This window comes from Pithys albifrons, chromosome 2 (assembly GCF_047495875.1).
Source record: "Pithys albifrons albifrons isolate INPA30051 chromosome 2, PitAlb_v1, whole genome shotgun sequence".
NCBI lineage: Eukaryota > Metazoa > Chordata > Aves > Passeriformes > Thamnophilidae > Pithys > Pithys albifrons.
The window spans coordinates 80,802,359-80,813,682 of record NC_092459.1 but is presented as its reverse complement, the minus strand read 5'-3'; the positions used below and the strand labels follow the sequence as shown (position 1 = coordinate 80,813,682).

Here is an 11,324-nt window from a genome sequence, read left to right as displayed (position 1 = left end):
TGAAGTGCTATATCTACTCATTTATTTCCAGATGTATTAAGGTAAGCAGAGCCTGTGTTTCTCAGGTATGTCTGTGACTATGGACACACTGGGCCAGGGATTGAAAGTTGCCAACACATTTTGCAGCAATGTATGACACAAAGAGATGAAGGTAAATTTTATCATAGTCTCAAGAAAGAAAGACAAAAAAATCACTCATTTTTGGACTGACAACCACAAGAACTCTTAGCCTAAAGGGTAATTTGTCAGCAAGTTATTAGCACCAGAAAAAAGGGGTTAGGATAAAAGTACCTCCTCATTCATAACTTCAGCCAGTATAAAGCAAAAAAAATATGAAAAAGAAAACAAGTTAGGGAAGTTGGATCAAACTGAAAAGATATTTACTTCACATTAATGTCACTTCTCCTGTCTTATACATTGCAAAACCTACAGGCTGGGAAAATTTCTGTGTTTTCTAGCATATAACAGTACAGAAGCAAATTTTACTCTCTGCTAGAAATATTTTTGTGTCATCTGAGTAAGCTGAATTTCTCTTTGAGTGGCCTTACTCTGGTAACAAGAAAAGACAGTTAACATTTATTCATATGTTGTACTGATTAGGAAATATCTCTACAAACACAAGTTACTTAGAAACAGCAAGTCTGAAATAGGAGAAAACACCAAGGGAAAAACAAGCTGTAAATACATTTCAAAAGTGTATTTGTTTTTTTTTTCTTTTTCTTTTCTTGACTAGCACCATCTGTACACAATAAAGTATGAACATAAATGTTTGGATAATAAAGATTTGCAAGGCACTTAAACAGTTTTTCTGGATAGGGTTTTTTTTTTAATGAACCTCTCAATGAAAGTCCTACAACCACCATTCCTCCTTCCTCGGCTAATGCAGGGAAAGAAGTGTCTTCTGCCAGCAGTTCTTATTTACAGACATGTCCTTAAAGGCTTCTCAAAGTGCTCTTTTAGGCTAAGAGAATCAACAACCTTATATCTCCATTTTTCATGCTTGTCCTGTTTTTTTTCTAATACTAGACCTCTATATAGTGTAGCAAGTCTCTCATACACACAGTTGAGACTTAACTCCAACCTTCATCCTCATTCTTTTGTCTTTGGGATGCTATTTGGAAGGGAAAAGGAGGATGGCAGAGATGCACATTGAAATCCTCTTGAGGTTCATACTTTATCGGCGTCTAGAGGTGATGTCAAAACAGGTGATCATCATGAGATGGGCCTTGCAGAAGTTGACACGGTTTTCTAAACGCTCAGTCACACATTCCAGGGCTTCCAGGTATTCTAGAGAATCCAGCTCAAATACCTGCTCCAGATCAACTGTGAGAAAGAAAATACACAGACAGGAAAATTAAAAAAAACCAAACAGTGATTGTTGATGGGTTGATTTAACTTTTTAGACCCATCAGTACTGTATACAATGTTACCTCTAGCTGGGCCACTGTCATTGACAATTACTTTTTGTTTTTAATGGCTATTAAAATGACACAGTTGCTTTCACACTGTGAAAAATACTTTGAAGTTGCATATAATGCTTTCTTGAGCGATATACTCTGCCATCCTCACCAGAACTGCAGATGTCTTTTGCCACGCTCCATCACCAAGCAAATGTTGAATGCTAAGCAGGTACTGACTTTCTTACACATTCTCCTGGCCAGAAAGAGCTTTAAATAGCTGTTCTGTACTGGGAGAACAATTCCTTTGTTGAATTCAGGATTTGGAATTAGAAACCAATCTCTTGCCTCCTTGTCCTCACACCTTTCCCTGTGATCCATGTGATTCTCACTACATCACTCAAGCATGGCAAGGGAAGGCATACACATCAATAATTCCAACACAGGTGCCCATATGCTGCCAGAGACCAGCAGGCAGCAGCTTCCATGGAAACCAAGTGTGAGATATACTGTTTGAGCCAGCACTTCCCATCTTTTCTGGTCCCTGAGGTCTGTGCAATCCTTGAGGCTTTCTGCATTTACCACACTGGAATTAGAAGCAAAGTCATTATAGGCTAAGTGGACAGCACTGTATAGCAAATTCTCTGCTGTCTTTAAAACTGTCTTTTTCACTTTTTCTTAACAGTGTTCCTGAAACCTATACTGTAGCTGTTTTGCAGGATGTACCAATCTAGTGTCAACTTAAGGCAGCTGTCAAAGGAACAGTTAGGATGCTGTAAGAGAACATGCCAGTCAGTTTCCTTTTGCTACCTACCACTATCCTAAATGAGTTGCATATTGTGTTTTTAATCTAGAACTCTTTGATACGAATTTGTCTCCTTATTAATACTAAAAACTGTTGCATAACTACTGCAGTACTCTTTAAGTTTTTTTTTCTTTTGAGGTGCTGAGGTCCTCCTTCATTTGAATGTGAATGATTTTTAAGCTCTCTAAACTTTACACATATAAAAAATGGGCCAAATTCATTTTTCATGTAAACCCAGTGGTGCCAAGGGACAAGTTTGCTCTGCAGTGTTATTTTGTGGTAGAAGAGCAGATTTATAATATTGCTTATATGTTTGAGTGATCTGAGGCCAAAAAAATATCTCATTTTCAGGAGCTATGAACTGAAACACGTGAACGCTAATCTACCAAGGGCAATATCCACCACTAGAATGCTGTACCATTTCAACATTCAGCTCTCAGGCAAAAAGGATTGTTCAGTTTTACTGTAAACATTTAATAAGAATTATAGGAACTAGTTCGAGAAATACAGGCAATCTAAAACTTGCCCTTAGGCCATATGTTGGTTCATTTTAGTTCACTAAAACATAGTAGCTCACATCTACTCTTACCACACATTTCTGCTCCCCTCCACCCACCTCCATTAAATAAACCAAAGGAAACCTATGATTCCAGGCAACAAAAAGATGTCCTTACATTCACTGAGCCATTTATTAGGATCCAGCATCAGGTACTGTTTGGTCACCTCCAGTTCTCTCATTAACCACTCGTACTTGGCCTTGACCTCAGCGATTCTCTGCTGGCGATGCTCCAGGATTTTCAGCTTGGCATTGAAACATATCACCTCCTGCCAACCAGGAAAAAGAAGCAGAGAAGAAATTGATGAAGAGAAGAAATACTCAGATCCATTCAGTGAAATGATCTTCCAATCAATAATACCGACAATGAGCCATTTATTCTGGAAGCGTATGAATCACTGCATGAAATCATCCACCATCTGTTTTAATTTTATTGCTTTTGTTTGGTTTTGATGTTTTCCACCAGTGAGCTTTGGAGACTTTGCAATGGTAGTTAATAATAAACCATAATAATTAATAACAGGCAGCATCTTGAAATTAGATTAACTGCAGCAAAAAATTTCTGGTTTTTGCCACCAGATTTTGGCTAAGGTACCTAAGCTCTTGGGAGAAGGAAATCCCTTGCTTGCTGTATTAAAAGACTAAATACACCCCTGTGCTTGGCTGCATAAGAAACACAGTAGTCATATTTTAAATAGGGAACTGATAGCAATATCAAATTTAAAACATCCTTAAACAAAGGCAGTAAGTTATGAAAAGCTGTAGTAATCCACAATCATTAATATAGAAGATATATTTTCTGTAAAGATACGGGGCACAGTGATACTATGGGGTGCAGTGTTGTCTGCAGACAACCAGACTGGCCTCATGTGACTTCTGAGAGGTGGGAGCCATCAAGATGTGCAGCAAGTGATTCCACAGTGAGGGCTGAGCTACCCTTGCCAGTGTGGAAGCAGTTCCAATAATGGAACTATCCTCCTTCAAGCTTGTGTGAAGATCTCAACACTATTTCATTTTTTCTCTGTAAACAAATGTGCTGCGTGGGTGAAGTGCAGTGGAAAAGCCACCCCAGAGAGTTTCTCTTAACAAAATCATATCATAGAACAACATCACAAACTGCCAAAACAAGTGACAGGGGCTAGGAGTAAAAAATGCCTTAAAATAATAATAAAGCCTATATCCACAGTTACTCTAAGTACTCAACTTTAGATACATCTCCCAACCTAATGTGTCAAGAGCTAACCTTTACAATTTACATCCTCCAGGAGATTACACAGACTGCACTCACCTTGCTGTCCCCACCTCGTCGTCGCTGGAGCCTCTCCACATCGTCTATCTCATAGACTTTGATCTCAAAGGGCTCCCCCAGGCCCCTCTGCCCACTCCGCAGTGGCCCATCCACCCAGCGGACCCCGGGGCTGTTGGCAGGCTTCCTTGCTGGGGAAGTGGTATCAAGTGATAAAGCTGGAATAAGCCTTCGTCTCTGTGAACCTGCCAATGCAGAAAGTGCAAGTTAGCACAGTTATTTCCTCTTCTTTTTGCTCCATCTGCAGAGAAATCTACAAATTATATATATATGGCCTTATGCACAGAAGATAATGGAGGGAAAGCCCAGAGAAGCCATGGGAGCTGTAGCTGTGATGTGTTGCACCCCCTAAAAGTCAGATCCTCCTGTGTTCTTTGGTGCCTGACTCCAGGACTTGATACTCGGAGGGCATATGAACCCTAAAGTTTACAGAGCCTGTGTCTGCTTCCCTTTGCTTAATCTTCTTGTGTACAGGTATGCCAATGAATGACCAAAGCAACGGGCTGGAAATGGTTCAGCTTTGTTTTCCTATCTCTTTGCTGGTACTGGCTCTTGCAGGTGAAGGACAAACATTAGCCAGCCTCTGCATAGACCATCTCCAGGTGGGATGTGGGTTTAGGTTTTTTTTAATTGTAACACAAAAAGCACTTTGAGATCCAAGTTCTTTTACTATCCTGGAGCTGAATGTCAGTATACAACCACCTAATCCTTTGCAGAACAGCACTAGGCTGACTAAAGCAGAAAAACCAGTAGAGAGGACAAAATGCCTGCAGTAAGTACATCCAATCTTAGTGGTTGCCACCAGGCTTGCATTAGCCTTGTCTCTGGTTGGTAGAATATTCTTCTATAACATTTCCCATTTATACACTTTCTGCAGCACTGATAGTGGGTCAGACAGCAAGAAGAGTCTGGCAGACAAGTTAGTCCCTGTGGCTGCTTCAATACCAGTGCTTGTGCACATCCACCCTGCTTTATAACACCAGCCCAGTGGATGGGAGCACTGAAAATGTATCATGGTTGATAAAGCCTTGCTGTAGAGAAAGCATCTGCCATGTGAGTTGCCAAGTCAGGGCCTAAGGCAAAGCAAGGAAGAAAACATACATCACTGGCCCAATGGCAGTGGTAAGAAAGGTGAGCATGCGGCTTGTTGGGAGAAAGAACAAACACACACAATAAAAAACAAGAAAAACATTGGTTACATTTCCTTACTTGCTTTAGGACAATCAGAGCAATGGCTGGGTTTAAAAAGAAACAAACAAACAAAACAAAAACAAAACAGAAAGTTTTGTAGCTGACAACTCCTACAAGATCTCCCCTAGGAGACAAAAGGAATAGAAGTAATGAGAAAGTCAAAAACAAAAGCTGGAATCAGCAAGTTTGAATGAAACTATTAACTGATTTTCTTGGCTGTAAGAAAAACAGTGGTGCAGCAAGGAAGAGATGCAGAATGATCATGAAGAATTCATTTTAAAAATAAGATAAAATCATTTATAGGAATCTCCCACATTACATTTATTGAGACTTAAATGTAAATAGTTTCAACCAGTCTGTCAACTTGGTGCTTCGATGAAAGCCAAAAAAACCCGAAAACCAAACACAAACCCCAAAATGTCTATTGATTGCTTAGTTTTTGAATTTCCAAGTAACAAAGCATTGCCTAGTTTCATTCATGGTAGTCTGTTTCTTGCTGACTTTACTATCACATCTTACCCCATGATTCCTGAGTGTAGCTGTCTGTTCTAGAAACCAGCAGTTGAAGAACAGTAATTAACCTGTAAATGCTAGCTCTAAAACGGATGAGAATGGTCTATCTTACTGTCTATCTGAAAAGCCTAACCTGCAGAGCTTTCATTTGAATGGATCTGAGATAACTCGATGCAATAAAAGGAGGGCACAAAGCTGATGGACATAGAGCTCTGAGTGGACAGGGAGCCTTCACACAAGATAGCCTGAGATCTGGACTGTCCACCCTGTGACACCTGTCATAGTTGTATTTACTACTCAAACTGTATCCCAGCAAAAAAGCTCATGTCAGAACAAATGAAGCCTTACAAATACCAGCAAGTAGGAGTTATTTTAGATCTGTAGTACCAGTCACTGGAAGACAATGCCAGCATTCACTTATCTTGGATACATTTCAGTTAATCTCTAGATTAAACTGCCTGATCAAGAGAAGAGTCAGGTCTTGATAAAAGGAAAAGCAAGACCTGGCCACCTTACAGTAGCTAAAAACTGACAACAATGAGAGAGACACAGTTTGGGAAACCCCAGCACACTGCAATGCTAAAGGTGACTCTTGTCAGCAATGCTACTGAAAGGTGACCAAATGGTGGGAGCACCTGCATACTTGAAGGGAGGTGAGACTAATAAATTCCGTTACCTGCAGGAATAGATTCTGCAACAGGCACAGCCCCTCCTGGGAAACAAACCCTCTGCTTGCTTACATGGGAAGGGCACTGAGTATAGTCCTAGTGTCACTCAAGATCAAAAGGATTCAGCCATTAAATAAGTTTTAAAATACTTTTCAGGCTTTTGAGCACCACAGGAGCACTCTCAAATTTTGTCTGAGTGTAAAAGCAATCTGTCTGCTGTTTTGTTAACTTTTAGACCTAGCAATATCTACCAGCATCAGATCTGACCCCTTGTTTAATGCATCGAGTGCTGTTAATTTTTCTATTTTCTGTCCCACAATGATAGTCAAATCTCCTTCACTGCCATGCCTACAGGCTAGCTCTAGCATTTCCAGGAAGCAGCTGAGCAGACTGGAAATTCCTTCTGCCCAGCTCTCCATGCATGGCTGAATTATGACTAAGGTAGTGTCTTTTTCTGTGATGTTTGATTTTCTTCCTCTTCCTCACTGTGGCTGTTAACACCACCTCCTTGTATAATGAGGCACTTTTAAATCACCCCACTGGAAAAACTGCATCTCTGACCAGAGACAGCCCAGGTCTGAGACTCTCTGAGAACTCTCTCTCTTACCTTGCCACAAGAACAGCATCAGGCTCCTATCTGGAGCAAAGCAAAACAGATGCCACCGGGGTATAACAATGCTGGTAAAGGTTTTTGCATTTAGTTCCCCTCCATATCCATTTAGTTCAATGAGAAACAGAAGCCTGCAGCCTTGAAGGAGAGCTCCAGCCTGAAGCTTCATTTAACAGTACTTGCTTACCCCTTGGTAGAGAGGGAGTGGAGGCTACAGTAGTGGCAGGAGACATTAACTAATTATGTTTTCCTAGCCAGAACTCTCGCCTGGCTTGCCTGTGGGTTATGACGACAAAAGAGCTGCTGGCTGTTGGTGCAGTGGGGCAGAGCTGCCCCAGGCCACTCAACGCACCCCTGTCTGCCCAGGGGCTCCTTTGGGACATGGGCCTCCTGCACAGATCTCCCAGTTGGTACAACTGTGTGAGATGCAGAGAGGAAAGAGAAAGACAGATGTCTTTTTATCTGAGCCTTGAATGCTGACTCAGGGTGACTTATCTGAGCTTTAGAGTGGTTTGAGAAGACATTAAATGAAAGATATTCTTCATCTTTCCAGTAAGCAAAATCAGATCTAGTTTATTCTAAACATGCACTGATTAATAGGCTGTTTATTAGCCCAGGTACAGATAAAAATGGTGTCTTTTGACAAGACACTCCTCCCACTGACCTCTCCATTTAGCCTCTGTTTTTTTTCTGATGTTACCTTAATTAGGATCAGTAAGGAGATACAGCTAAAGCAGAGCTTCAGGATGAGTGTCACAAAGAAGCTGGCAGCTTGCTCATCCATAACAACACACAGACAAAACAATTAAATTGTTAATACAGTTTTCCATTCATACAGAAATTACTCATTTGAAGTCTCAAATTTATGGGGAGCCCTTAATGGAGTCAGGATCTTATCAATTTTGACTGTATAATAAATAAAATGCTTTATAGGAATTACAGTGCACTGCTTCTCTACTTCCCTATGCTTGACTTATGAAGAAAGTGGGGAGGCAGGGAGTTCAACAGGAGCAGCTCTCAACATGTACCTCCCACCTCTGCCCCAGCTCTGCCTCTCAACAAACTGGCTAACCCTCCTGCCATGTAAGTAGGATTCATTCCTCCACTCAAAAAAGACATTTATACCAAAAATCAAACTGAAACAAATCCAGTAAGATGACCCCAGGGCAGAATAACACATGTTCATTTATGACCATGCAGCATGTAAAGCAACATGCTATTTGCTAAATGCCTTGAAGGATATGTTTTTCACTTAGTTTGAATTTATCCACACTCAGAATGACCCCTCTTGAACCTAGCTGAAGTGAATCGGGCTATGAAATTGCCTTCAAAATGCACAGGATACAAGATTTGCTTTTGCTATCTGTTACTCTACCTTGGTTAAGGTTTAGTCAGGTTAAATTTAAGATACAGAGAGCAGCAGAGCAGTGAAGGTGTGCAGTGTGAAAGCAGATCTGACTGAAGAGTGGCACTTAAGGTACATCCTTTAGAAAAGATAAGCCCAGAGAAGCCTTAAGGTATGAGAAATATAGACCTAGGTATGTAAGGGTAAGTTTAAAGACAAGAAGACACACTGACCTCAGCAAAATTGCCAACATGCAAAAGGATGTGTGCTCAAAAAATTATGTGTTGACCAGGGCAGAAGCTCTAAAAAGTCTGGTTTTGCTTAAGTACTGTATATTTTGGAGTATTCCCCTTAGACTGCCTTCCAAGCACACATTCCAGACTGAGCATCTTTTCTGTAAAAAAGGCAAAGGCAAAAACTGCAAATGCAAAATCTTAATGAAAAACAGTGGGATGCATATCTCTTCAAAGCAGGATACATCTGAACAGGATTCAAAACAACTGCTGTCCTAGAAATTTCAAGGTGTTTCAAACAGAAAATTAAACTGTAACTTGATATAACATCATTTCAGAAGTTTATAGTGTGTGCTCAAAGGCAGGATGCGGAGCCAAAGTTATTCCCCACAGCATGTTATGGGATGTAAAATTGCCTTTCTTTACAGAACCTGGTCTTCAGTATTTTGGGTTTTTTCACCAGATAGTCAAAGGCAATTACAAAAACCAGTCCCGGCTAACTAGAGCAGTACCCTCAAACTTCCACTGTTCCTGCTGTGGCTTCACTTACAAGAAATATTGTGCCTCCAATAGCAATGGCATCAATGTCAATTGTAGCATCAAACTGCTTGTTCACTAGCAAAGGTTATCTGTCCTTTTCTTCCTGCTGCTCCTCGCTGTCTGACAGCAGGACTCCCTGCTTTGTTTGAGTTGAAAACATGATTATTTTGCCTCTCATTCTCATTTCCTAATGGGATCTGCCCTCATGGGCAATTGTCCATGACTGAACCAACCCTCCCCCCCCCATTCCTTTGACCTCCTTTCTCCTGGTTTATCTTCTAGTGCACTTTGCCCAGTCCAAAGCACATAGATAGCACATTCATTCTTCTGATTTTCATACAGTTTGCACAGTTCCCCTCCTGATTACTGTAGACATTGCCAATGTTTTCAAGTGGAAGACCCCTCTGGGGGGTGTGGGGACTTCACCAGAAGTATTCAGAATACCCATCTTGAGGTCAGTACTCCAAAGACCAAAGAATCCAGGCATGTATTTTCAGAAAATCTAAACAGCATTCACTCATTCTGACAATTCATATTACACAGATTTTATAGGAAGGACCATATTGCACTCAAACACTTGGAATAGGGAACAATGGCAGGATCACTCATTCAGAAAAAGATTTTGTATGCCCACCTCACTGTACAATAATTCAGATCATATTCTGTATGGACTTTTATGGAATCCCACTGTTGTGAATTGATAAGAAGTACAAGGACACTTGAGTCAAGAAATCCTTGTTTCCAGTATATAGGAATAACGTAACCCTTGTTTATAATATTCTATCCATAACTATAGTAGATACGCTGTTCCTATACTGGCATTAGTCTTAACCTTGCATTCTGAATTACTGTCTTGTTTTAAAAGGAGCTTTACAGAGCAGTTTAGAACTGGTGAATGAGCACTGCTAAAATCAGTTTGGGAAGAAGCCCTCCTGCTGTGTGGCAGGTTGACAAGTAATCTGGGAGATGCTCCAGAGGAGATGCACATCACCCACAATTCCTGGCAAAACCCAGACAGCGTCTCTTCTAAACATTTACATCATTTCAGGATGGATTTTGGTTTAACAGGTATTTGTCAGCATTGTGGCATTATTTAAGAAGCTGCTTATTATTACTACGGTACAGTGCTAAATAGCTATGCCAGTTGCTTGGGCAGCAAAGGTGGAGGCTGGAGGGAGAAGGGCCTCTAAAGCCAGAGCATTAGCTCCCAAAAGGACAGTGGTGGAGAGATTCCAGTGAGCTAATTCTGTGGCAGTGTCAGGAACAGCTTCTATTTACACCCAGCCTAATGGTGTGCGACTCAGTCATGCATGTTACATGGAGCCTTCACTGCGCACAATAGCCTGCTGCCACTTCCTCTATTAAATCATTCCTATGTTCATGTGGCTGAAAGCTCAGTGTTGGCATGCAGTAGTCAAGCGTGTAAAAAATGATTACTCTGATCCCTTTCAACACAGGTTTGCTGCATGAAATGGCCTGGATTTGACCTGGGAAAATCAATGCTGTTGTTTTAATGAACGAAAAAAAAATCAGAGCTGAAGCCTGCACTTCCCCTCCCTTTGGGCTGTCCAGCCAGAAAGTCACATGCATAAAGTGGTCACTTGCATGCAAACGGCATTTTCCCCTATAATTCTAAACATCCTTTGTCACAGTAAAGGTATAATGCAGGATATCAATTAGCTACCATCACTTGTAAGCAAGTTAAAGCAGAAACGCTGGTGATGTCCTGCAGCTTTCTGATACAAAGGGCAGTTTTCAGCTCCCCACACTGTGCCTTAGGCAGTCTAAACATGAACCAAATTCCTTTTCACTTGGATTCAACAAGAAAAGCTCAGACTCTCTTTGTTGGTGTTTTGTTTCATCATTATCATTTTGGCTATGTTTCAAAATGTGATGCTTTGCAATATTGGTTGGAGACGGACTTTCATAATTTACAGTCTGTGGATTCAGCCTCTGGCTTTTTCTGCTGCTTTCACAGACATGGCTAAGTGTTTCCAGAGAGTGAATATGTTCAAGTATAGAATTGTCAGGGCTTTACAGGAACCTCTAAATCTCCATCATTAAAACCATCCCACCAGTGAAACCCAAAGCACACTAGTAAGAGAAAAACTACTCCAATTTTAGATAATTATTGTCATGTCTTAACAGTCTGTCTTTTTA

General features: G+C 40.8%; 1 protein-coding gene across 1 annotated transcript in view; it reads right to left on the bottom strand.

Annotated features, from left to right (window-relative positions):
* Positions 1-11,324, bottom strand: part of KIF26B (kinesin family member 26B) — a 287,900-nt gene continuing 276,576 nt past the window's right edge. Inside the window, exons 13-15 of the mRNA XM_071575037.1 lie at positions 4,047-4,249; positions 2,877-3,027; positions 1-1,323 (exon numbers count right to left, since the gene is read on the bottom strand). Of these exons, the coding sequence (XP_071431138.1) occupies positions 1,175-1,323; positions 2,877-3,027; positions 4,047-4,249 (503 nt within the window). The 3' untranslated portion in view covers positions 1-1,174. The remainder of the gene's footprint in view (positions 1,324-2,876; positions 3,028-4,046; positions 4,250-11,324) is intronic.